The following is a 27,605-nucleotide window of genomic DNA, read 5'->3' on the forward strand; positions in this document are numbered from 1 at the left end:
CTTCATAGAATGTATCTGCATTGGCTTTCTTGAACAGCATGTTACTGAACGTACACGGGAATGTGCTATCTTAGATCTGGTCCTGTGCAATGAGACAGATAAAATCTTGTAGTTGGGGATCCTCTTGGAAAGAGTGATCACGGTGTGATTGAGTTTCTCATGGAGGGTGCAATTGTTTGATCTAAAACCAGTGTATTATGCCTAAACAATGGAGACTACAATGGGATGAGGGCCAGTGTAGACTGAGAACACAGGCTATATGGTGGGATGGTGAAGAACAGTGTACGTCTTTCAAAGAGATTTTTCATGGTGCTCAACAAAAGTATATTCCAGTTAAAAGCAAGAACAGTAAGGGTAGCGAAAGCCAGCTTTGGATAACTAAGGAAATACAAGAAGGCATCAGACTAAACACTCATGCATTCAAAGCTGCCAAGAGTAGTGGGAAACTGGAAATATGAGAAAACTTTTAAAAAAAACAAAGAACTACCAAGCGAGCAATAAAGAAAGGGAAGCTAGAATATGAAAAAAACTAGTACAAAACATAAAAAATGGGTAGTAAAAATGTTTATAATTATATAAAGCTGAAAAGGCTGGCTAAAGTGAATGTAGGTCCCTTGGAGGACAAGAAGAGGGAATTGATATTGGGTAATGAGGAAATGGCAGAGGTTTTGAATGACTATTTTGTGTTGGTTTTCACAGAGGAGGGCACATCTAACATGTCAAGGAGAGATATTATGGATGTGATGGGCAGTGAGGACCTCGATAATATAGCTATCACTAAAGAGGTAGTGCTGAGAAAATTTGTTGGACTGAAGATAAATAAGTCCCCTGGTCCTGACTGAATGCATCCCAGAGTACTGAAAGAAATGGCAGAAGTTATAATGAGCAAACACAAGGAAATCTGCAGATGCTGGAAATTCAAACAACATACACAAAATGCTGGTGGAACACAGCAGGTCAGGCAGCATCTATAGGGAGAAGCACTGTCGACATTTCGGGCCGAGACCCTTCGTCAGGACACACCGGTGAAGGGTCCTGACGAAGGGTCTCGGCCCGAAACATTGACAGTGCTTCTCCTTATAGATGCTGCCTGGCCTTCTGTGTTCCACCAGCATTTTGAGTGAGAAGTTATAATAGAGGCTTTGGTGATAATTTACCTAAATTCTTTGGACTCTGGGCAGGTCCCAGCAGATTGGAAGAAGGCAGATGTCATGCCACTGTTCAAAAAAGGATGTAGGCAAAAGGCAGGTAACTATAGACTAGTTAGTTCAACTTCTGTATTTGGAAAAATGCTTGAAGCCATCATTAAAGAAGAAATAGTGAGACATCTGGAAAGAAATGGATCCATCAGGCAGATGCAGCATGGGTTCAGCAAAGGCAGATCCTGTTTGACAAATTTACTGGAGTTCTTTGAGGATACAATGAGCACAGTCGATAGAGAAGGACAGATGGATGTTATTTACTTAGATTTCCAGAAGGTGTTCGATAAGGTGCCACATAAAAGACTTATCCGTAAGATAAGGATACATAGAGTTGGGTTGATGTATTAACATGGATAGAGGATTGGTTAACCAATAGGAAGCAGAGAATTGGGATACATGGGTGTTACTCTGGTTGGCAATCAGTAGTGAGCAGTGTGTCACAGGGGTCGGTGATGGGCCGCAACTATTCACGATATACATTAATGATCTGGAAGAAGGAATCAAGTATAGCGTATCTAAGTTTGCTGATGATACTAAATTGAGTGCAAAAGCAAATTGTGCAGAAGATATGGAGAGTCTGCAGAGAGATATAGATAGGCTTTGAGTGGGCAAGGGTCTGGCAGATGGAGTACAATGTTGGTAAATACGAGGTCTTCTACTTTGAGAGGAAAAATGAAAGAGCAGATTATTGTGTAAAAGGGAAAAAAATTACAGCATGCTGCTGTGCAGAGGGACTTGGAGTGCTTGTACATGAATCATGAAAGGTTGGTTTGCAGGTGCAGCTGGCTGTCAAGAAGGCAAATGGGATGTTGGCCTTCATTGCTCGAGGGATTGAATTTAAGAGCAGGGAGGTTATACTGCATCTATACAGGGTACTGGTGAGGTCACACCTAGAGTACTGCGTGCAGTTCTGGTCTCCATACTTGAGGAGGGATATACTGGCTTTGGAGGCGATGCAGAGGAGGTTCACCAGGTTGATTCCAGAGATGATGGGGTTAGATTATGAGGAGAGGTTAAGTCACCCGGGACTGTACTCGCTGGAATTCAGAAGAAAGAGAGGAGATCTTTTAGAAACATATAAAATTCTAAAAAGGATAGATAAGATAGAGGCAGGAAAGTTGTTTCCACTGGTAGATGAGACTAGAACCAGGGGACATAGCCTCAAGATTTGGGGGAGTAGATTTAGGATGGAGATAAGGAGGAACTGATTTTCCCAGAGAGTGGCGAATCAGTAGAATTCTCTGCCCAATGAAGCAGTGGAGGCTACCTCAGTAAATATATTTAAGACAAGGTTGGATAGATTTTTGCATAGTAGGGGAATTAAGGGTTATGGGGAAAAAGGTGAGTAGGTGGGAGATGAGTCCATGACCAAATCAGCCATGATCTTATTGAATGGCGGAACAGGCTCGACGGGCCAGATGGCCGACTCCTGCTCCTTTTTCATATGTCCTTATGTAATAATCGTCCCTCATTAATGAGGTTGAATGTGGCTATGTGGTATTTGGTTCTATTTAAATTCCTCAGCTAATGAGGCAGCCAATATTTGCATGCGCCAAAGACTAAACAATATTAAAGCATTGCAAGAGGCAAATAACACTTGTGTCATATTTTGTAAGTGCCGGGAAATTGTCCTAATAGACATGTGCAGGAAAATAGGACGAATTTGAGAGGTAGAGAAATGAGGATAGGCTGTGGAGACATAACTGAGGGATTAAGACCATAGGAATCTGCTTTGACTACAGGCATATATTTAATCATCCAAAATGGCCTCCTTCACTGTCAAGAATGTCTTAACTTTGTTGAATCCCCACTCTTATCTTTCCTGAGGTCACCATTGATTTCTCTGTTATTCACTCCTATTACTCTGATAGATACATCACATTCTACTAAAACCTGAATATGTATTATATCACTTAATACAGAGCTTTAATACATGCACACTTCACTCTCTCAATACCCACTGTAACACTGGTATACTGCACTCATCTCACATTTACATCTTCTATAAAAACCCAAAATCCCAAATTGGGTATTTTATCAACCATTTTAGAAGGTCAGGCCAGTTCCGAAGAAGACGAGGTGGCTGGAAGACTTCCAACAAACGCCTCAGCCTCCTTCACTGATTTAAACCACTTATAATCTCCAGTAGTAAGCGTAATTCGAAGATAGGCTGGATTTCGGAGAGAGGGTCTGAATCCGCGATCAAAAAGCACTTTCATTACACCTTTGAACTCAGCACGCATCTTCAGAACCTTGGGGGGGGCATAATCCTCCACAAAACGAATGACTGTATTTTGAAAAGCAAAAGTACCTCTGCGGCGTGCCTCCATAATCAAATGGTTTTTCACCTGGTATTGATGAAAGCATAAAATAACTGGCCGTGGACGGGAACCCAGAGTTGCACGAGGAACATAAATCCTGTGAGCCCTTTCAAGCTCAGGTGGAGTCGGAAGAAATTCTTTCCTGAAAATCTCACAGAGAAACGATGAAAAAAATTCAACGGGAGAGCCCTTTTCGGTGGCCTCTGGCAAACCAAGAATTCATAGATTGCAGCGTCTGCTCCGATTTTCAAGATCCACCATTTTGGAAAAAAGTTTACTATTCTTCTCCTCTAGGCTGGAGCAGAGAGTTTCAAGATATTGAACACGGCGTTTCAAATCTTCAGAAGTTAAGTCAATGCAAGATAAATGTTCAGCATGTTCAAGCACTCTAGCATTAATCTGATCCAATTTGAAATCCAGCTGGTTGAAAGAAGTTCTAAATTCAGTTCTAAAATCCATTAAAGTATCGTGTTGATGTTGTTCCAAAACAGCGAGAATGTCAGCCGGCAAAGCCGTAGAAGTTTCCTTTTTCCCGGTTTTAGTACCTTTGGTAGCCATTATAAGATAGATGTGTTCGCAGGCAGGTAAAAGAGAACTAAGAAAATACCTAACTAAGGTTTAAGAAGGGAGACATATAGTGCAAAGGTAAGAAGAATAATGGAGCAAAAGTTCAGAACGACTAACCAATCGCCATCTCACCGGAAGTCTCATGGTGGGTATTTTAAATTACTGGATTAGTATTCAGAGAGTTGAGCTAGTAATCTGGGAGCATCTGTAGAATTTAAATTCACTTAGATGAGAATGGATTGGAAAGATCGAATCAGGCATGATGACCAGAAACCTAAGTCTATAGGTTGTCTTAAAGTCTGTTTGGTTCACTGATACTCCATCTGCCATCATTGCTGGATCTGGCCGATATGGTTCTGTGGTTTGATGTTAACAGCCCTACGCAGCCTAGTTAGTAACAACCACATCCTGGGGCGGTGCGAACAAAAGTGAAGCCTTGCATTGAGAGATGTGGTGTACATCTTAAGTTTTGTTTACAGTGTCACTATGTTTTCAAAATTTAACAGGCACATTCACGTTGCTGCTCTAAAATGTAAATACATAAAAATCTTTGAAAGGCACCAGCAAATTGTACAGTAAAATTCTACAAACAACAATGGAATGTGCAATTATTAATATATTTTAGGTGTTGATGAATATTGGACAGAGTGGTACATGTACTTACCCTCTTAAAAAGCTATGTCATTTGATCTTGTATGTCAATGAGAAAGATTAGGCAATTGTTAATTAAATAGGTTAAAGAAAAGATTCTGGCAATGCAGACTGTCCTCAGAACTGCAAGGCAGTTAGTCTTGGCTAAAAACGGATAATTTATTGAAAAGAAAGATGAAACTTATAATAAAAATGGCAATTATATACTGCTTTGTAATTTATTTAGCAATGATATTTATCTGCCATATTCTTGTTTATGAAGTAGGCATGTGGAGTTAATCAGTAGCCAGAAGTAACCAGGTGAATGCTTTTCATTGGGTTAGGGGCAGTGGGGTTTGGCATTTAGACCACTTATTTGTTGCATGGTGTTACAATGGGATGTTTGTCAGTTTGAGATGCACAATTAGTTTGCTTTCTGCCTCAGTTCTGAACCAATAAATAGAAACATAGAAACCCTACAGCACACTACAGGCCCCTCGGCCCACAATGCTGTAACAATCATATACTTACTTCAGAAATTACCTAGGGTTACCCACAGCCCTCTATTTTTCTAAGCTCCATGTACCTATCCAGGAGTCTCTTAAAAGACCCTATCATATCCGCCTCCACCACTGTCGCTGATTCCACACACTCACTACACTCTACATAAAAAAACTTACCCCTAACATTTCCTATGTACTTACTTCCAAGCACCTTAAAATGGTGCCCTCTCGTGTTAGCCATTTCAGCCCTGGGAAAAAGCCTCTGACTATCCACACAATCAATGCCTCTCATCGTCTTATACACCTTCATTAATATGCATTACACTGTGAAGTAAATCTTAAAGTTGGCTTGTTAGATTGTGTTTGCAAAATCTATCCAGATTTCTGCTGCTGACTTGCAATTGTTCACATAGACACTAGTACTTGCATTAGACAAGAACCAGTTATTATTTTTTCCCTCCTAACAGTATGTCTGTCTCCCGCATCCCATAGGAAATTCCCTTACACAGAATTCCTTTACCCAGCTGCTGGCTTATGTTAGAAATGTCAATTGGAATGTTAGTTCAGCACCAGCTTGACTTCTACCCGACAACTACCCCCCTCCCTCCCTCCCTCCCTCCAATATTTAATGCAAAAGCCCATTTAGAAGGGGGAAGTAAGAAGAGGTTGGGGGTGGGGTTTGTGTGAAGGAGAGGGAATGAGAAATGCATGCTGCTTGAGGGACTGAGGGCTGCATGTGTGTGTGTGTGTGTGTGTGTGTGTGTGTGTGTGTGTGTGTGTGTCTGTAGTGTATGTGTGAGCTTGTTTGTTACTGATTTCTGCAGCAAGCAACCAAATTTTTAATCAACTTGACTCTGGGCAGCACAGAAATAGCGCGCACACATATACACACACACACACACACACACACACACACACACACACACACACACACACACACACACACACACACACACACACACACACACACACACACACACACACACACACACACACACACACACACACACACAGACACACACACACACACACACACACAGCTGGAGAAAAAAAATCACATACACTTACACACACACACACACACACACAATCAAGACTTTGCTGCTGCTGAATGCTGGTGATCACCTTTTGAAGATGGTTGTGAAAAGTAACCCAGCGCCCCTCTTGTCTTTCTCTCACAGTGATTATGTCATCGAGGAGAAGACAGCACTGCTTCAGAAAAAGGAGAACGAGGGATATGGCTTTGTCCTCCGAGGAGCTAAAGGTGGGATTTGCTGCATTCCTGATTGCTTTTTGTTGCCTTTGTGAAGCACCCAGAGTCATACTGAGCTGAAATCTTAATGAATACCTACCTGATTGGGAATTTGTTTTTTTTTGTCCTTAGATTTTTTTTCCACACAGCTTCTGTAACCACCTCGCCGAACAGCCTGTATCAATGTTGTTGGTTTCATTCTCTGCATCTTAAAGCTTTGTTATTCTTGCAACATGAGCAGGAACCATTGTTATATAGCTGCATGTTAGAGAGATGGACAGCGTAAGTGCATATTTTACCACAGACAGTGTTGTATTCATGACAGTTCTTATTACTGCAGGCAGCAGGACTGCAGCTAGATACAGACAACTGTCTATTTAAATAATCAGTGTTAAATATTTGGTAAGCTAGTCTGTGGAGTAAAATATGTTTGCCACTTTTCTCTCTGTTAAAAATATTTCAATGTAAACTATAAATTGAAAAAGAAAGATTTATTCAAAAGAATGTTGATCTCTGTTTAAAGCAGCTTCAAGCCTGAGGCACAGCAGAGCCTTTCTTCTCTGTACAGTTTCTCCCATAGATTGGAATTATAACATGCCTAGAAAATTTATTCAGAATGTAATCATGGCAGCCATCACCACTTCACTTTGAGAGCGTGTGTGTGAGAGAGAGACAGTGTATGTGCATGCGAGTGTGTGCATCTGTGGGTAAGACTGTCGGTGTGTTTGTTGGTGTGTGTGTGTGTACGTCTGTGTGTGCACCTGTGGGTAAGACTGTCGGTGTGTCTGTGTGTGTGTGTGTGTGTGTACGTCTGTGTGTGCATTTCAGAAGGTCCAAATCGGTGTGTTTGTAAGTGTGAATGTGTGTTTTAATGTTTTTGCATACATCTGTATAAGTAGGTGTTTGTGTATTAGTACAATGTTTTCCGCTGAAAATGCAGGAAAAAGCTAACTTTATATCACAATATCTACACTACTATCCAAAGTATTGTAGATCCCTTCTAAATTGTGGTATTTCTGTCCATCATCATATTGCATACAACCAAATTAATTTCCTGTACTTCATTGTTGTGCCTCTGTCTCTGTAGTATGTAACATGATTCGCTGTCCATTCCTATATTGAATATAACAAGATTAACTGTCCATGCAGAAATGTGTGTAACTCTATTCATTGTCCTTCACTCCAATGTGATTCACTGTCTGTTGCTTTACTATTTGTAAATGGAATTCTCTTTTCTTCCTAATACAATTATTCCTACTAATTATTGAATATACTGTTGTTCCTCTTGTGTATGTTATGGAGTTAGTCTGCTCCTCTGCTGTTCACATAGGAATCCATTGTATATCATTTAAATCCTTATGGGTGTGGGGGGGATTCATTGTCTCTCCTTTATATTAGACATATTGAAACGTGCTTCATTTATAATTTTCCTTCCATATTATACTGTATAAAGGGACACATTTCCTGTTCCTCAGTTGTATGCATCAAGATTAAGTGTCATTTGTTCTCATTAATGGGAGTTATTGTTTGTATTTTTCTGTTGCAAAGAGCACAGGTTACACTCATCATCTTCTTTACAATGGAATTCAGAAACTGTCCTTCTTTTGGGTATAATAAGTTACCTGTCTGTAACCCTAATGGGAGCTACTGTCCATTATTAAGTCATAAACAATGTGTTTTTCTCCATTGTTCATTCACCATATTTGATCTATTGCATACAATGGAATTCATCATCTGTGTATTGTGTAAAAAAGAATTTCTCACAAGCCTCAGTAATATAAATAACAGAATCTACTGATCGTCATTAACGATGGTTGACCATGCAAATCTTTATTGTATAAAATGGAGTTTGCTCTCGATCTCTTTGAATGCATGAGACTGAGTGTTTGCCTCTCATTGAAATTCACTGCCCATCCCAGTAAACTCATTTTGTCCATTGTATTTAATGAGAAGCCCATTCTATTCCTTAATATCTATATGAACAGACGTCTGTCTCTGTCTCTGTTAACAAAACCCTCCATTGTCTGTAACAGAAGTCATTGTCTGATTTTCTGTGGCATCCAACAGGTTGCTTGTTTCCTTCTACTCTGCACGAAGCAAAATTCCAGTTGTATCACTCTACTGTATATCACAATCAGAAACAGAATCAGGTTTATTATCACCCGCATGTGACGTGAAATTTGTTAATTTAGCAGCAGCAGTTCAATGCAATACGTAATCTAGCAGAGAAAGAAAAAAACATAATAATAAATAAACAAGTAAATCAATTATGTATATTTAAAATTGTGCAAAAACAGAAATACTGTATATTAAAAAAGTGAGGTGGTGTCCAAAGCTTTAAAGTCCATTTAGGAATCGGATGGCAGAGGGGAAGAAGCTGTTCCTGAATCACTGAGTGTGTGCCTTCAGGCTTCTGTATTTCCTAATTGATGGTAATAGTGAGGAAAGGGCATGTCCTGGGTGCTGCAGGTCCTTAATAATGGCCTTTCTGAGACACCGCTCCCTAAAGATGTCCTGGGTACTTTGTAGGCTAGCGCCCAAGATGGAGCTGACTAGATTTACAACCTTTTGCAGCTTCTTTCGGTCCTGTGCAGTAGCCCCTCCATACCAGACAGTGATACAGCCTTCTTTATAACTACATCAATATGTTGGGACCAGGTTTGATCCTCAGAGATTTTGACACTGAGGAACTTGAAACTGCTCACACTCTCCACTTCTGATCCCTCTCTGAGGATTGGTGTGTGTTCCTTCGTCTTACCCTTCCTGAAGTCCACAATCAGCACTTTCATCTTACTGACATTGAGTGCCAGGTTGTTGCAGCAGCACCATTCCACTAGTTGCCATATCTTACTCCTGTACGCCCTCTCGTCGCCACCAGAGATTCTACCAACAATGTTTGTATCATCAGCAAATTTGTAGATGGTATTTGAGCTATGCCTAGCCACACAGTCATGTGTATACAAAGAGTAGAGCAATGGGCTAAGCACACACCCCTGAGGTGTGCCAGTGCTGATCATCAGCAAAGAGGATATGTATTACCAATCCGCACAAATTGTGGTCTTCCGGTTAGGAAGTTGAGGATCCAATTACAGAGAGAGGTACAGAGGCCCAGGTTCTGCAACTTCTCAATTGGGATTTTGGGAATGATGGTATTAAATGCTGAGCTTTAGTCAGTGAACAGCATCCTGACGTAGGTGTTTGTGTTGTCTCGGTGGTCTAAAGCCATGTGAAGAGTCAAGGAGATTGTGTCTGCCATTGACCTATTGTGATGATAGGCAAATTGCAGTGGGTCCAGGTCCTTGCTGAAGCAGGAGTTCAGTCTAGTCATAACCAACCTCTCAAAGCATTTCATCACTGTCGATGTGAGTGCTACCAGGCGATAGTCATTAAGGCAGCCCACATTATTCTTCTTTGGCACTGGTATAATTGTTGCCTTTTTGAAACAAGTGGGAACTTCTGCCCGTAGCAGTGAGAGGTTGAAAATGTCCTTGACATGGTTCACTCTTTTTTTGTCATTATATATATTCTCTTTCTTTCTATTCAATAAAATTGAAGATCTTTCCCAATAGAATTTACAGTGGGAATTTGCACCTAATGTGTTTATTTAATAAGGCAACATTAAATTCTCATTTCTCTGTCCTGATTTAATTTATTCACTATCCATATCTCTGCTGTTTACAACTGGTCTCAATGTCATTCCAACTATAGACGTAAAATGGATTTTATTCCCATCCTGAAATGTATATAGCAAGATTCATCAACCATTCGCATTTTTGGACAAGTGAGGTTTGCTACTAAGCCACTCCTTGTTTAGAACTGGCTTCATCATCTTTCTCTCTACTTGAGGTAACAGGATTCAGCATTCAGCAGCTTATTAAATAAAATATAGGTTAGTAAAGGGAAAGATGATGACTCTTTCTTTGTGCTTTATTTAACATCTGTGCTTGTAAATCATATAACTAGTCTGACTTTGCATCTTTGTATCATGTGAAGCAAACTTCACTTTATTTCTCTCTGTTGTATATAATTAAAGTTATCCAAGCACATTAATCCATCTATTGTCTGAAAAGTGGTTTGTCATCCGTCATTTTCTTACAGTGGGATTTACCATTCATTCAACTACTGCATATAAAGATAAAATATTTGTTTCTCAATTATATTTAACACAATTGACTACCTATTGTTTTATTGTATATCCCTTTGTTGTACATAACTGGATTCATCATAAAACCATCAATAATGTAAGATGAAATACATTATCAGTGCCCCTGTTGTACGTAAGGAGAATTATCATCCATCCCACTACTTTAAATGACAAGATCCACTGCTGGACATGCTGTGATTCATTGTAATCACTTCTTAATGAGATTATCTGCCCATCGCTTTTCAAATACGGTAAGGTTAAACTCTCAGTACGGTCAGCCCTCCTTTTCTATGGGCGATTGGTTCTGGGACCCCCCGCAGATACCAAAAAACACGGATGCTCAAGTCCCTTATTTAACCTGTCTCAGTGTGGGTGGACTTAGGACCCGGGGGAGCTCAGGACCCAGCGCCCACGGCTACTGCTGAATCTGCAATGTTTCTGCTCTGTTGACGGAAAACGATCATGATTGAAAATAAAGTGGAAATAATAAAGCGATCGGAAAGAGGTGAAACGCCATCAGTCATTGGAAAAGCATTAGGCTACAGTCGGTCAACCATTGGAACAATTTTAAAGGATAAAGTGAGAATAATGGAGCATGTGAAAGGCCCTATCCTGATGAAAGCTACAATTATAACTAAGCAACACAGTGGTTTAATTATTGAAATATATGTTTCTTAAGTGTTGTATTTGCATAGAAAGGTAAAATATGCACTATATAATAAGACAAATGTTTGACTAACTGGCGCTAAATAATACGAACCAGATGTACCTGTTCTGACTTACATACAAATCCGACTTAAAGACTGCTTGTACTTGAAATCATCTCTAGATTACTTATAGTATCTAATACACTATAAATGCTATGTAAATAGTTGTTATACTGTATTGTTTAGGAAATAATGACAAGAAATAAAAGTGTACATGCTCAAACGACAAGTGCTGGAGAGAGAACTTACGGGTTTTCCCAATCTGCAGTTGGTTGAATCCGCTCATGCGGATAAGGAGGGGCGACTGTACACTCATCCCGTGACCTTTCCCACCCATCACCTGCCAGATAGCCTATTTCCCCTCCCCACCTTTTTATTCTGACATCTCCCTTCCTTCTCAGTCCTAAAAAAGGGTTTCAGCCCAAAATGTCGACTGTTCACTCTTTTCATTAGATGCTGCCTGCTGAATTCCTCCAGCATTTTGTGTGTGTTGCTTTGGATTTCAAGCACTTTCTTGTGTTTATGTTTAACATAATTTACCCTGGGTCATATCTACAGTATGTATATGTCTTTCTAGCTATCCCCTGTACTGTTTTTACATCCCTTTATAGAATGGGATTCTATTCATACGTGTCCTTGGTTCACTTCTTCATCCAGTGGATTTTGCAAAGGTACTATTGCTGGTATTTTCCAGTGCCTGAGTTACCCGTTGTCGATAGTCCAAATCTTAGAAGCATCTAAGAGGACAGAGATCATTGCTACCTGGCAATTATTTGATATTATTTTGATTGTTATTTTGCCATATCTTAGCTCCTGGATGTTCAAATGTCTATTTACTCAGGGTGAGTTGTGCCGGAATGTGTGGTGACATTTGTGGGATTCCCCCTGCACACCCTTGGGTGTGTTGGTATTTAATTCAAACTGCAGATTTTACTGTTTATTTCGATATACATGTGATAAATAAATGAATCTGAATCTGGAAGGCTTTCTCTCTCAGATGAACATCCCTAGCATTACCCTAACTGCATTTCGTCAGCCCCAGTGGTCGGTCCATGTGAATCACATTGACACTAGATTCAAGTTTAACTTCATTTATTGTCATTCAACCATATACATGTATACTGCCAAATGAAACAAGGTTCCTCCACCAAACTGTTCAATACAGTATATAGAGCTCACACATAACACGTAAATATTACGACAAATAAATTAACAAATAATAATATAGATTCAGAAGATTGACAATGGCCTTAACGTGCATTGACAACACAAGTTAAAACATAAACAGTATAGCACTAATGCTACTTCACATGCAATGAGACCAGGATGGTTACAGGGAGTTCAATAGTCTCACAGCCTGCAGGAAGAAGCTGGTTCCTAACCGAACAGTCCTTGACCCAATGGTAGGGGGTCAAAAAGATTGTGGGATGGATGGGAGGGATCTTGACAATACTAAGGGCTCTGTGTATGCAGCACTTATAATAAATATCTCTGATGGATTGAGGAGAGCCCCAGTGATCCTACCAGTGGATCTTGTAATCCTTTGTAGGGTCTTATGGTCAACTGCCTTGCAGTTCCCATACCAGAAGGCAACACAGCTAGTCAGGACACTCTCAATGGTAGTCCTATAAAATTTAGTTAGAAATGTGCTGATGGAGGGAGGGTGCCTTGCCACCTCAATCTCCTCAAGTGAAGAATGCTGCTGTGCTTTCTTGACTAGATTTCTAAAATGTCTGATAGCACCCTGCAAACTATCTGCCCACCCGTCCCATCAGGCAACCCTTCCCTCATCTGCGAACGAGCCGTGTGATATACCATTTTATTTTCAATGGTCACGTTGGAATTGACAGAATTGAGCAGAAGAAATCATCGTTAATCCTGAGGGACCATCTAATGAGAAAAAGATTTATGAATAATGGAGTTCATACAGTTCATTTTTTAATTATTTAGTTTGTTCTTTTTCAAGTATGCATTAGACAATTAAACATACAGCCTTCCAATCTTTATAATTTGTCCTATAGTTTCAGGAATCATTCCTTTTGATTGGATAATCTTGTATTCCAGACTGTTATTTGAAAAGAATAAGACGAGATCAGGAATTCCCAGAATTATAGACTAGCAAGCCTAACTGCTGTTTTCAGGAATTTCTATAAATCTACATGCTTATTAAGTCTGGTTAAATTGACTTGGAGATGATTAACCGAGTGAATGTAGGAATTCTTTATCTGTTTCGAGCTGAGAAACAATAGGATATTGAACAAAGCAGCATAGGAAAAGGCACTATGATCTGTGCCAAAAATGATCCTAGTTCAAACTTAAACGTTCAACCTACAGATGATCTATGTCTCTCCATTCCCTCCCTCATTGTTTTGCCTGCTTAAATGCTCTTTAAATTTGCAGTTGTTTCTACTAATTGTTAATTGGCCTCAAGACCATCATTACATACAGAGATGTGTAGAAATTTGCAACCCTCTTCTATAAATGACAATAATTGCCACATTATTTCTGAAATTTTGATCTGATGTTCTTAGACTTTTATCAACCACTTATTGAAGAAACATGTATGTGGAGTAAATTATAGACTATCCATGAGTTCCTCAGTTCCATAACAGGTGTCACCCAACTTTCTCAATCAAGTTTACGCAAATCACTATCGTCCACTAATTCTTATTGAGTTCCACAGTACATTCCTCAGTGATTCTCCCTAAAATATAAGGAACAAGATTAAGTCAGGTATACAATAAGAATCAGCAGCTATCATTTCATTGTAGAAAGAAGATTTATTCTTCTTCCTCTCCTTTATGTATATTAAAGGTTATGCAATTAGTTCCTCAATTGTATATCATGGAATTCAATGACTTTTCGTTCATTGTGCATTACTCAAACCACCAGTTGTTGTTTTCCTATATCTAAGAATGTCCCACTTTCTTCCTTTGTTTTTCATCATCCATATCTCAATTGGATCTCATGAAATAGTACTAAATGTACTATAGTATTATCTCTTCACCCTATACAAAATGATTTAATTCTTGACTTTCTATTGAATATGGTGAAATTTACTATTCAACCTCCTTTTTATAATATTGTTTACTACTGTTCTTTCTACAATATATAATATATATTATATGTTCTTTATGAATCTATTATTCAGTCATATATAATTGTATTCACTGCATCATTCTGCTAAAATAAAGAAGTCTTTATTGTATAAAAGACCAGAGTCAGAATCAGGTTTAATATTACTGACATATGTCATGATTTTTTTTTTGTTTTACAGCAGCAGTAGATTGCAATACAAAAAAGTCTATAAGTTACAATAAGATACATAAATATAAATATAAATGATAGTGCAAAATGAGAGCAAAAACAGCAGAAAATGATGAGTCCCTCTCATTCTCAGGTGGAAGAGCAACACCTCTTATTTTGTCTGTAGCCTCCAACCTGATGATATGAACATCAATTTCCCCTTCGGTATTTTTTCTTCACCTCTTCCCTTCTCTCTTTTTCGATTCCCCACTCTTACCTCTTCTCCTGGTGCCCCTCTTCCTTCCATTTCTCCCATGGTCCACCCTCCTCTCTTATCAGGTTCCTTATCCTCCAGCCCTTTGAATTCCTACACCCCTGACTTCACTTATCACCTTCTAGCTATCCTCCTTCCTCTCCCCCCATTCTTTGTCCTGGCATCTCCCCCTTCCTTTCCAGACCAGATGAAGGGTTTCAGCCAGTAACTTTGACTGTTCATTCACTTCCATGGAAGCTGCATGACTTGCTCAATTCCTCCAGTATTTTGTGTGTGATTTCCAACACCTGCAGAATCTCGTGTGTACAATAATGTAGTCCAAGTTCTAGTTATTAAGGTAATTCTAGTCAAGGACTGCAACCTAGTCAGTTCTCAATGTTTTCTCATTTTTATTTGGGATTGAGCTTCATTCACCCATCTGATGCTCCTTATAAACTGAAAGTTTTATCACTGAGAATCCTCCTGGTATATTCTGTAAGTTCTCTTTGGGGAAATAGTTTTTAAAAAATCTAAGGGCAGCAGCAAGCACTTGCAACTAGCTTATGGTTGCAGAATCCCTTTATCTTCTTTCAAGGTATACTGTAACAAATAAATGAAATATCTAATATTTTCTTAAGGAAAAATAGCTACCTGAAGGAAGTTGTACAACTGTAGCTAATGAATGAAGTAATAACATTGGATTTTAAAACATAGGACTAACAAGAGAAGTCCACCAAAGGACTAGAAATTTTAGAATACAGTGAAAGACAACTAAGTAATTAATAGAGAGAACGAAAATAAGATTTGACAGTAAATTGATACAATACATGAAGACTCCACTGGGACCATTTTTTGTAATATAAATGACTTAGATGTGAATCTGAAAGGAGAAATTAACAAATTTGCAGATGACATGAAAATTGGTAATATTGATATCAAGGAAGATTGTGAGGGAAGATCAGATGGAAAGGTGGGCAAACCGTTAGTAGATTGAATTTAATTCTGACAAGTGTGAGGTAATGCATTTTGGGAAATCAAATAAAGACGAGATGTATAGGATAAATAGTAGGGCACTGGGGAATGTTTCTGAACAGAGAGACCACAAGACATAGGAGCAGAATTAGGCCATTCAGCCCATCGAGTCTGTACCACCATTCCATCATGGCGGATCCAGGATCCCATTCAACTCCATACACCTGCTTTCTCACCATATTTTTTGCTCAGGAAGCAATCTACTTCCACTTAAATATCCCCATGGACTTGGTCTCTACAACACTCTGTGGCAGAGCATTCCACAGGTTCACTACTCTCTGACTAAAAGCATTCCTCCTTACTTCTGTTCTAAAGGGTCACCCCTCAATTTTGAGGCTGTGTCCTCTAGTTCTGGATGCCCCCACAAGAGGAAACATCCACCTTATATAGTCCTTTCAACAATCAGTAGGTTTACATAAGAACATAAGAGATAGGAGCAGGAGTAGGCCAATCGGCCCCTCAAGCCTGCTCCGCCATTCAACAAGACCATGGCTGATCCAATCTTAACTCTAGTTTTCACCGAATCCCACAAGGCAACAGTGCCAACCAACAGGGCACCATGCCACCCATTTTATTTTAATATTCATCCCGCCCAAACCCATGTGATCACCCGGGGAGAAAAAAACCGATTTGCCAATTGAGGAGAAAAAATCTGGAAAATTCCTCTCCGACCCATCCAGACTATCGAAAACTGGTCCAGGAGATCACATGGCTGATCTAAACCTAGCCTCATGTCCACTTACCTGCTCGCTCACTGTATCCCCTAATGCCATTTTTATCCAGGAAAATGTCAATCTCCGTTTTGAATTTATTGAGTTCAGAGATCTCCACGTATTCTTCAAATTCCAGTGAGTGCAGGCGCAAAGTTGCCAAATGCTCTCATATGTTAACCCCTTCAATCCCAGAATCATCCTCGTGAACCTCTCTGGACTCTCCAATGACAATACGTCTTTTCTGAGATATGGGGTGTTGTGGATAGTGTGGAGGGCTTTCAGCAGTTACAGTGGGACATTGATTGGATGCAAAACTGGGCTGAGAAGTGGCAGATGGAGTTCAACCCAGATAAGAGTGAAGTGGTTCATTTTGGTAAGTCAAATATGATGGCAGAATATAGTATAAATGGTAAGATTCTTGGCAGTGTGGAGGATCAGAGGGATCTTGGGGTCCAAGTCCATAGGACGCTCAAAGCAGGTTGATTCTGTGGTTAAGAAAGTGTATGGTGTATTGGCCTTCATCAATCGTGGAATTGAATTTAGAAGCCGAGAGGTAATGTTGCAGCTATATAGGACCTTAGTCAGACCCTACTTGGAGTACTGTGCTCAGTTCTGGTCACCTCACTACAGGAAGGATATGGAAGCCATAGAAAAGCAGCAGAGGAGATTTACAAGGATGTTGCCTGGATTGGGGAGCATTCCTTATGCGAATAGGTTGAGTGAACTCGGCCTTTTCTCCTTGGAGCGATGGAGGATGAGAGATTACCTGATAGAGGTGTACAAGATGATGAGAGGCATTGATCGTGTGGATAGTCAGAAGCTTTTTCCCAGGGCTGAAGTTGTTGCCACAAGAGAACACAGGTCTAAGGTGCTGGGGAGTAGGTACAGAGGAGATGTCAGGGCTAAGTTTTTCACTCAGAGAGTGGTGAGTGGGTGGAATGGGCTGCCGGCAATGGTGGTGAAGGCGGATACAATAGGGTCTTTTAAGAGACTTTTGGATCAGTGCACGGAGCTTAGAAAAGTAGAGGGCTTTGGGTAAGCCTAGATATTTCTAAGGTTGGGACATGTTTGGCACAACATTGTGGGCTGAAGGGCCTGTATTGTGCTGTAGGTTTTCTATGTTTCTAAAACTGTTGACAGTGCTCCAAATGTGGCCTGACTGGTGTCTTATAAGGTCTCAGCACTATTTCCTTGCTCTTATATTCTATGCCCCTGGAAATAAATGCCAACATTGCATTTTTTCTTCTTTACCACAGTTTCAACCTGTAAATTAACCTTCTGGGCATCTTGCACAAGGACTCCAAAGTCCCTCTGTACTTTTGATGTTTGAACCTTCTCCCCATTTAGGTAATTGTCTGCACTATTGTTCCTTCTACCAAAATGCATCATCGTACATTTCCCAAAATTGTATTCCATCTACCACTTTTTGCTGAAACTTCAAATTTGCTGAAATCACATTGCTTCCTCAGCTCCACCTCCACACTCCTATCTTCTTAACATCCGCAAACTTTGCCACAAAGCCATCAATTCCATTATCCAAATCATTCACAAACAATGTGAGAAGTAGTGGTCCCAATACTAATCCCTGAGAAACACCACTAGTCATTGGCAGTCAACCAGAAAAAGACCCTTTTATTCCCACTCACTGCCTCCTGCCTGTCAGCCATTTCTCTATCCATGCTAGTATCTTTCCTGTAAGGCCATAGCATTTTATCTTGTAAAGCTATCTCATGTGTGGCAACTTATCAAATGCTTTCTGAAAATCCAAGTAAATGACATCCACTGCCTCTCCTTTGTCCACTCTATTTGTTACCTCCTCAAAGAACTCTAACAGATATGTCAGGCAAGATTTCTTTTTACAGAAACCCTGCTGACTTTGACATTTTATCATTAGTCTCCAAGTACTCTGAAACCTCATCCTTAATAATGGCTCTAACACTTTCCCAACCACCTAGATTAGGCTAACTGGCCAGTAATTTCCTTTCTTTTGCCTTCCTCCCTTCTTAAAGAATGGAGTGACATTTGCAATCTTTCAGTCCTCCGGGACCATGCCAGAATGAAGTAATTCTTTTAAGATCATGATCAATGCATCTATTATCTCTTCAGCAACCTCTCTCAGGACTCTGTATGTTGTCCATCTGGTCCAGGTGACTCATCTTACAACCTTTGAGTTTGCCTAGCACTTTTTCCAAGACAGTCCAAGACGATAATTCTCTGAAGAGGTAATAGAAGTAGACAGGACAGTGAAAAAGTGAAACAACATTCCTGGGCTGGACATACTGTAGAATATCAAAGTAGGGTTATGGTGCAAATTCACAAAACATTGGTTAGACTGCACTTGGAGCATTCTGTGCAATTTTGGTTGCAACATTGTTCTGGAGAGAGTGGAGAGGAGGTTCATAGGGTGTCACCTGAACTGTAGGACTTTCATTATGGAGACATATTAGATGTGCTGGGCTTATTTTCCTGAGACGATGTTGAGGAGTGGCCCTGTAAAGGAATATAAAATCTTAATAGGCATAGGCGGGTTATGTGGCAGGGAGATGAGAACCAGTATGATGGAGCTGAGGATGAGCCAGCAGGTTTACAGGTAGGAGATATAATAAGTAATATGAATGCAAGAAAGGGCAACCCAATGATTCAGTTCAACGGCAGACTGAGCAAAGAGTTAAATTATACCAGAGAGGCAAAATTTAAAAGGCGAAGAATGCTAGATTGAAGGTTCTGTATTTAAATATGTGTAGCATTCAGAATAAGGTGTGCAAACATGTGGTGCAATTAGAGATTGGTTGGTGTGACATTGTGGGCGTTGCCTAACCCTAACCCCAATGCTGAAAGAGGGTCATCATTGGGTGTTTTAACATCAACGGATATACTTTGTATCGAAAGGACAGGCAGGAAAGCGGTGGTGTGGCTCTGTTGGTTAGAGGTGGAATTACACCTTCAGATGGAGGTAACATAAGGTCAGAGAATGTTGAATCTTTGTGGGTGGAGTTAAGAAACTGCAAGTGTAAAAGAACCATTATGGGAATGATATATAGGCTTCCAAATAGTAGCCAAGATGTGGGGTTGAGATTGCAAAGGGGGCTGGAAAGGGCATGCAATAAATGTAATGACACATTTGTAATGGGGGACTTCAATATGCAAGGGGATTGGGAAAATCAGGGTGGTGTCAAATCGCAAGGGAGGGCATTTGTTGAATGCCTGTGAGGTAACTTTTTAGAGCTACTTGTCCTCTAGCCTACTGGAGAAAGGTTATCTTAGTGTTGTGTATGTGACTGGTTACACAACAAAACTATAAATAAAAAGAGTAGAAACTGGAGCTAAGATAACAGGGGTTTTTAGTTATGGAACCCGAACTGAACACATATATACGTATCACTACGCATGCTCAGTAACATGTTACTACAACATAAAATAGTCCCATATTATACAGTAGGCTATGTGGTACATTTAGATTGGGTGTAGTGTAATAACCTTCATTTTATTAGTCAGCTTACATAAAGGAACACTTAGGAGGCAGTGATCATAATATGGTTGAATTCATACTGCAGTTTGAGAGGGAGAAGCATAAATCACATGCATCAGTATTACAATGGAATAAAGGGAATTACAGAGGCATGAGAGAGGAGCTTGCCCAAGTGGATTGGAGGAGGATACTGGCAGGGATGACAGCAGAACAGAGTTGGCTGAAGTTTCTGAGAATAGTTCACAAGGTGTAGGATAGATGTGTCCCACGAAAAAATGTTCTTCAATGACAGGGCTAGGCGACCACGGCTGACAAGGGGAGTTTAGGATTACATAAAGGCCAAGGAAAGGGCATATAAGCTAACAAAAGTGAGTGGGAAATTGGATGATTGGAAAGCTTTTAAAATCCAACAAAAGACAAGTAAAAAAAAACTATAAGAAGGGAAGAGATGGAATATGAGGGCAAACTAGCCAGTATTACAAAGCAGGAATTTTATTGGTTATATAAAGAATAAAAGAGAGGTGAGAGTTGATATTGGACCACTGGAAGACAAAGAAATGGCAGATAAACATAACAAGTGCTTTGCTTCAGTCTTTACTGTCTTTACTGTCTTTACTAGCTATATAGCAGAGGTCTGTGAGTGTCAGGGAACAGGAGTGACTGCCATTGCTATTATAAAGAAAAAAATGGCAGGCAAATTGAAAGGTCTTAAGGTGGATAAGTCACCTGGACCAGATGGACTACATCCGAGAGTCCTGAGAGAGGCTGCTGAAGAGATGACAGATGCATTGGTTATGATCTTTCAAGAATCACTTGATTCTGACATGGTCCTGGAGAACTGGAAATTGCAAATCTCACTCCACTCTTTAAGAAGGGAGGAAGACAAAAGAGAGAAATTATAGGCCAGTTAGTCTAACCTCAGTGGTTGGGAAAGTATTGGAGCCATTAATAAGGATGAGGTTTCAGATTACTTGGAGACTAATGATTAGATCAGTCAAAGTCAGCATGGTTTCTGTAAAGGGAAATTTTGCTTGACAAATCTGTTGGAGTTCTTTGAGGAAGTAACAAGCAGTGTGGACAAAGGAATGACTGTGGATGTCATTTACTTAGACTTTCAGGAGGCATTTGATAAGGTGCCTCGCATGAGGTTGCTTAACAAGGTAAAATCCAATGGTTTTACAGAAAAGATTCTGGCATGGATATAGAAATGGCTGACAGGCAGGAGGCAGTGAGTGGAAATAAAGGGGACTTCTCTGGTTGGCTGCCAGTGACTAGTGGTGTTACTCAAAGGTTAGTATTGGAACTGCTACTTTTCACTTTGTGAATGATTTGGATAATGGAATTGATGGCTTTGTGGCAAAGCTTGCAGATGATACAAAGATAGGTGGAGTGGTAGGTTGTGCTGAGGAAGCTATGTGATTGTAGCAGGACTTAGACAAAACGGAAGAATGGGTAAAAAAGTGCAGATGGAATACAGTTTTCAGTAATGTATGATATTTATATACATTTATATACAGAGCTGACTAGATTTACAACGCTCTGCACCTTTTTTCGGTCCTGTGCAGTAGCATCCCATACCAGAGAGTGATGTAGCCTGTCAGAATGCTCTCCACGGTACAACTATAGAAGTTTCTGAGTGTATTTGTTGGCATGCCAAATCTCTTCAAACTCCTAAAAGTATAGCCACTGTCCTGCCTCCTTTATAACTACATCGATATGTTGGGACCAGGTTAGATCCTCAGAAATCTTGATGCTCAGGAACTTGAAGCTGCTCACTCTCTCCACTTCTGATCCCTCTATGAGGATTGGTGTGTGTTCCTTTGTCTTACCCTTCCTGAAGTCCACAGTCAGCTCTTTCATCTTACTGACATTGAGTACCAGGTTGTTGCTGCGGCACCATTCCACTAGCTGGCATATCTCACTCCTGTACGCCCTCTCATCACCATCTGAAATTCTACCAACAATGGTTGTATCTCAGCAAATTTATAGATGGTATTTGAGCTATGCCTAGCCACATAGTCATATAGAGAGTAGAGCAATGGGCTAAGCAGACACTGAGGTGCGCCAGTGTTGATCATCAGTGAGGAGGTTGTGCAGATTGTGGCCTTCCAGTTAGGAAATTGAGGATCCAATTGCAGAGGGAGATATAGAGGCCCAACTTCTCATTCAGGATTGTGGGAATGATGGTATTAAATGCTAAGCTATAGTCGATGACCAGCATCCTGACGTAGGTGTTTGTGTTGTCCATGTGGTTTAAAGCCGTGTGGAGAATCATTGAGATTGTGTCTGCCGTTGACCTATTGTGGCGATAGGCAAATTGCAATGGGTCCAGGTCCTTGCTGAGGCAGGAGATCCGTCTAGTCATAACCAACCTCTCAAAGCATTTTATCACTGTAAATGTGAGTGCTACCAGGCGATAGTCATTAAGGCAGATCACATTATTCTTCTTTGGCACCGGTATAACTGTTGCCTTTTTGAAGCAAGTGGGAACCTCTGCCTGTAGCAGTGAGAGGTTGAAAATGTCCTTGAATACTCCCACTATTGGGAGTATTCTATTAGGTTGGCACAGGTTTTCAGAGCCTTACCAGGTACTCCATCAGGACCTTCTGCCTTGCGAGGGTTTACTCTCCTTAAAGGCAGCCTAACATCGGCCTCTGAAATGGAGATCACAGGGTCACCAGGGATCTTCACAGCTGTAGTTGTGTTCTCCCTTTCAGAGCGGGCATAGAAAGCATTGTGTTCATCCGGTAGTGAAGCATCGCTATTGGGTTTTGCTTTGTAGGAAGTAATGTCTTGCAGACCCTGCCAGAGTTGCCGTGCATCCGATGTCGTCTCCAACCTCATTCAAAACAGTCTCTGACGTTTGAAATCGCCCTACGCAAGTCATTCTGTGTTATATGATTCTAAATCAAGTGCTACAGCTTAGTTAAACTGACAAGATTAGTTAAAATCAATTCACTTTTAATTATTAAAAAATGTGGGTTAATATAGGAAGGATCAGATATGATCTAACTGAATAACAGGTTTGCTGTGGGAGTCATACGGCCTAAACCTGCTTCTAAATCTTTTATTCTAACGTAAGGAAACTGTTATAAACAATATTCAGAATGTGAAAAAACTCATTATGCTGCAGAATTTAATTGCAAAAGCAAGCTACTTGCACTTGCCATTTGTTTATGTACGACACCTGCTCCTACCTTGAGCAGATCTTCCTGTGACACCATTTAGTTTCAGTCCACTGCTGGAGAATTACTGCTGCTCCTGCCTTCAAAACTGTCAAGCTGTTTCAATGTTTCTGAACACCCCTGATATACATAAGAATTAAAAATGATTTAAAATTTAATATAGTATTTAATATTTTACTAATTTAAAATGATAAATGTCAAATTGGTTTTCTTAGAACAATAGAAACACGTTGGAATAATTGCATTGAAATTATCACAATTAAATCAAAAAATTGTGAATTATCTGAAAATTTCTATTCCTCACAGCTATTTAAGTGCATTGAAATTCATGGAGTTGGTGAACTTGGTAGAGCTTAAGCAGGTATATTCCCCTGCATAACTGCAGGGAAGCTGCAGGCAGTTAATACCCTCCTGCAGGGAAGCTGCAGGCAGTTAATACCCTCCTGCAGGGAAAATGTAGTTAGTTAATACTCTCCTGGTGGGAAAATGCATGCCCTTACTATCCTCCTGCTGGGAAACTGCAAGCCATTTTTTACTCTCCAGCTGGGAAATTGCAAGCTATTAATACTCTCCTGCTGGGAAATTGCAAGCTATTAAAACTCTCCTGCTGGGAAACTGCAAGCCATTAATACTCTCCAGCTGGGAAATTGCAAGCTATTAATACTCTCCTGCTGGGAAACTGCAAGCTATTACTACTCTCCTGCTGGGAAATTGCAAGCTATTAATACTCTCCAGCTGGGAAATTGCAAGCTATTAAAACTCTCCTGCTGGGAAACTGCAAGCCATTAATACTCTCCAGCTGGGAAATTGCAAGCTATTAATACTGTCCAGCTAGGAAACTGCAAGCCATTAATACTCTCCTGCTGGGAAACTGCAAGCTATTACTACTCTCCAGCTGGGAAATTGCAAGCCATTAATACTCTCCAGCTGGGAAATTGCAAGCTATTAATACTGTCCAGCTAGGAAATTGCAAGCTATTAAATCTCTCCTGCTGGGAAACTGCAAGCTATTACTACTCTCCTGCTGGGAAACTGTAAGCCATTCATACTCTCCTGCTGGGAAACTGCAAGCCATTAATACTCTCCTGCTGGGAAACTGCAAGCCATTAATACTGTCCTGCTGGGAAACTGCAAGCCATTACTACTGTCCTGCTGGGAAACTGCAAGCCATTAATGCTCTCCTGGATTCCATTGGGAGTCAAAGCACAATCAGAATGACAGTGGCGATCAGCTCCTGAACTTTCTCGTGGTTAGAAATGTTTTTGCTCGCAATTCTGTGCAGAAATAGGAATGACCTACTGGTACAACAGATCATGATCATATTTCACACCTCCGGTGATCAAGGTTTGATTCGAACTGCTGGTTCTTTCAATGTGGGATTTTTACATTCTCCCTGTGATTGTGTTGAAATTCCTTCAGATACTCTTCTTTCCTGCTACTGTAGCTCCAAAGGTGTGCTGATAACTGAGCTTTTTCTTAAGCCAAACACGAGGAAATCTGCAGATGCCGGAAATTCAAGCAACACACACAAAATGCTGGTGGAACGCAGCAGGCCAGGCAGCATCTATAGGGAGAAGTGCTGTCGACATTTCAGCCTTATAGATGCTGCCTGGCCTGCTGCGTTCCACCAGCATTTTGTGTGTTTTCCTTAAGCCCATCGCCTCAGTGAGACGTAGGCCACTGACAGCAGATCACCAGGTCTGATTGGCCCTGTGGCCTCCACTTTCACTACACAACTTCATAATGTCTTCAGGGCAACGATCCTTCCTCTCCCAGGGATAAGGTCTTTGGATCTTCTGTTGGCATATTTGTAGCACTGGGTTTTTATGGAATGGGATTGCTAGTCCTGTTGTGACTGTGAATGAAATCACTGGGAAACACTGAAGCTGGTGATATAGAAGTCTTTATTCAGTAAACAAGCAGGTATCATACTCGAGACAGTCGTGGAACGAGAGGCCTCCTGACACATTATTCCATCACATTTTATATGTTAAAGAACCACGGTAACAACAGGACAAGTTCTATAGTTACAGTGCATTCATATTGCTTCCTTTGAGCCGCACATAATTTCAAACATCTAGATCTTCACACCAAAACACCAATGATCACCTGTATCTGCAGCTGCATCAGGCATCTCAGGTGAATGGCCCTTACTTGGTTTACAATCAACACCAGTCTGCATCTCCAGGAAGACCATTGTTAAAGACCAAGATTAAATTCAATCTGCAATCCACATTCAAATCTGAAGACTAGTTGCTGCTGAAATTACTATTAGCTGTATACCTTAACTCCAGAATATGCCTTAACAGCTCCATGCCCAAACTTCCTTTTGCAGCTCAATTTCGGATTGTCCATGGTGGAATCTGATAACTGGCTTCTGTAAATTGTCCCTATTGTAAATGGGTTAAGAGAATCAGGGTGGTGTTAATGGTTTGTTACAGAGAAAGGGTTACAAATGTGTGTACTGGGGTCTGTGACTGCTAGAAATACTCTGAGAACTAGCAGTACTCAATGGACCAGATGAGAAACTTCAGGTCATAATGATTTAAAGTATAGAATTTTTAATTACTTCATGAAATTGTGGATGTTATTTGGTAACACCAACATATGTTGCCTTATCTCTAAAAATCCCGTTGAGATCATGGTGGTGACCCACTGACTTGAACTGTTGAGTGGATAATGTGAAATATATTATTAGTAAGGTTATATAGGGAATTTAAGATCTTGACCCTGTACTAAAAAGCTGTGATATTTTGTGTTTCCATCCAGAATGTTTACCATATGTATGTGATTTACAGTTTATTAATAAGTGTTAATTACATTCACTTGGGGTGTATTCATTCCTAAAAGAGGAGACTCTGGTAGAAGAGCATAAACATGTAGGAGGTGCAAAATATGGATTGTTTGCCTTAATGAAGTTTTCTCAGTAATTAATGACTCGGTATTCTGTCCTTCACCACCCACGTTATAACAAAAGTAGTGTGTGACTTGGAGGGGATTCTTGCAAGGACTGTAAGTGCTTGTGGCCTTTAGTCAGCTGTGTTCAAGGTTGTATTTGAAAAAACTTGGGCAAGTTGCCACAGTGCATTGTACAAGTGGTACACAGTGAGGCCCTGAAGTGCTGGCGATAAAGTGATTAAACGTATAGAGTGGTAGAAAGAAGTTCTAATAAAGCAGACTGCCTTGTTACTGCTGGAGTCGACTTTCTTAATTCTTTCTCCATCACGGTAACGTAGTGCTTCTTGCGATGCTAATACAGCTTGGAACGCTGGAGTTCGGAATTCAATTCTGAATACCTCTGTACGGAATTTGGAGATCTTCCCTGTGATCGCATCAGTTTCCTCCTGTTGCCCTGGTTTCCTCCCACAGTTTAAAGACATACCAGTAGGTTAATTGGTCATTGCCCTGTAATTAGGCTACTGTTAAATAGTTGGGTTGCTGGGCGGAGTGGCTCACTGGGCCACAAAGACCTGTTCCACGCTGTTTCTCTAAATACAATTTAAAAAACTGGAGCTGGGATATTTTTGTGGAGTTACATTCTCGGATGATTAATTGTCACTGCTCTTGTCAACTTGCTGTTGCGTGACTGCAAAGTTTTGATGTGAACCATTGATACAGTAACTGAGCTCACTTAGTCTTACCAATAGCTTGCATGGTTTATCATGGACATGGTCCTTTGTTGTCACTTCCCCAGGTTAGTGCATAAATTTTAGGTACCTGTTGTCTCTAACATGTTTGTCTACATTTTTTGAATGTTAAAATGTAGGGCAATGCCAAGATATGAAATTGCAGATTATGGTAGAATATAAAACCATATGACATAGGAGCAGAATGACGCCCTTACTAATTACAACTGTTAGCTGCTTTTGAGAAGTTTTAGAAACACAGAAACATAGAAAACCTACAGCACAATACAGGCCCTTTGGCCCACAAAGTTGTGCTGAACATGTCCTTACTTTAGAAATTACCTAGGCTTACCCATAGCCCTCTATTTTTCTAAGCTCCATGTACCTGTCCAGGAGTCTCTTAAAAGACCCTATCATTTCCGCCTCCACCACTGTCGCTGACAGCCATACCACACTCTGCATAAAAAGCTTACCCCTGACATCTCCTCTGTACCTACTACCAAGCACCTCAAAACTGTGCCCTTTCGTGCTAGCCACTTCAGCCCTGGGAAAAAACCTCTGACTATCCACACGATCAATTCCTCTCGTCATCTTATACACCCCTATCAGGTCACCTTTCATCCTCTGTCGCTCCAAGGAAAAAAGGCCAAGTTCACTCAACCACAGTTGAGTGGTTTAGAATGAAGTTAGAATGAGTGGTTTAAGTGTTGTTTAGAATGAATTTTTGACATTTAAAAAAATTTGAATAAAGAGTTG

The 27,605-nt window shown here is 40.4% G+C and overlaps 1 protein-coding gene across 9 annotated transcripts in view; it reads left to right on the forward strand.

Moving 5' to 3' along the window:
- The window catches only part of shank3a (SH3 and multiple ankyrin repeat domains 3a), a 1,267,872-nt gene that overhangs the window by 1,043,965 nt on the left and 196,302 nt on the right, over positions 1-27,605 (forward strand). For all 9 annotated transcript variants that reach the window (XM_059986981.1, XM_059986984.1, XM_059986980.1 and 6 more), the window contains one exon: positions 6,405-6,487. In XM_059986981.1, coding sequence (XP_059842964.1) covers positions 6,405-6,487 — 83 coding nt within the window. The remainder of the gene's footprint in view (positions 1-6,404; positions 6,488-27,605) is intronic.

Source organism: Hypanus sabinus, chromosome 13 (genome assembly GCF_030144855.1).
Source record: "Hypanus sabinus isolate sHypSab1 chromosome 13, sHypSab1.hap1, whole genome shotgun sequence".
NCBI lineage: Eukaryota > Metazoa > Chordata > Chondrichthyes > Myliobatiformes > Dasyatidae > Hypanus > Hypanus sabinus.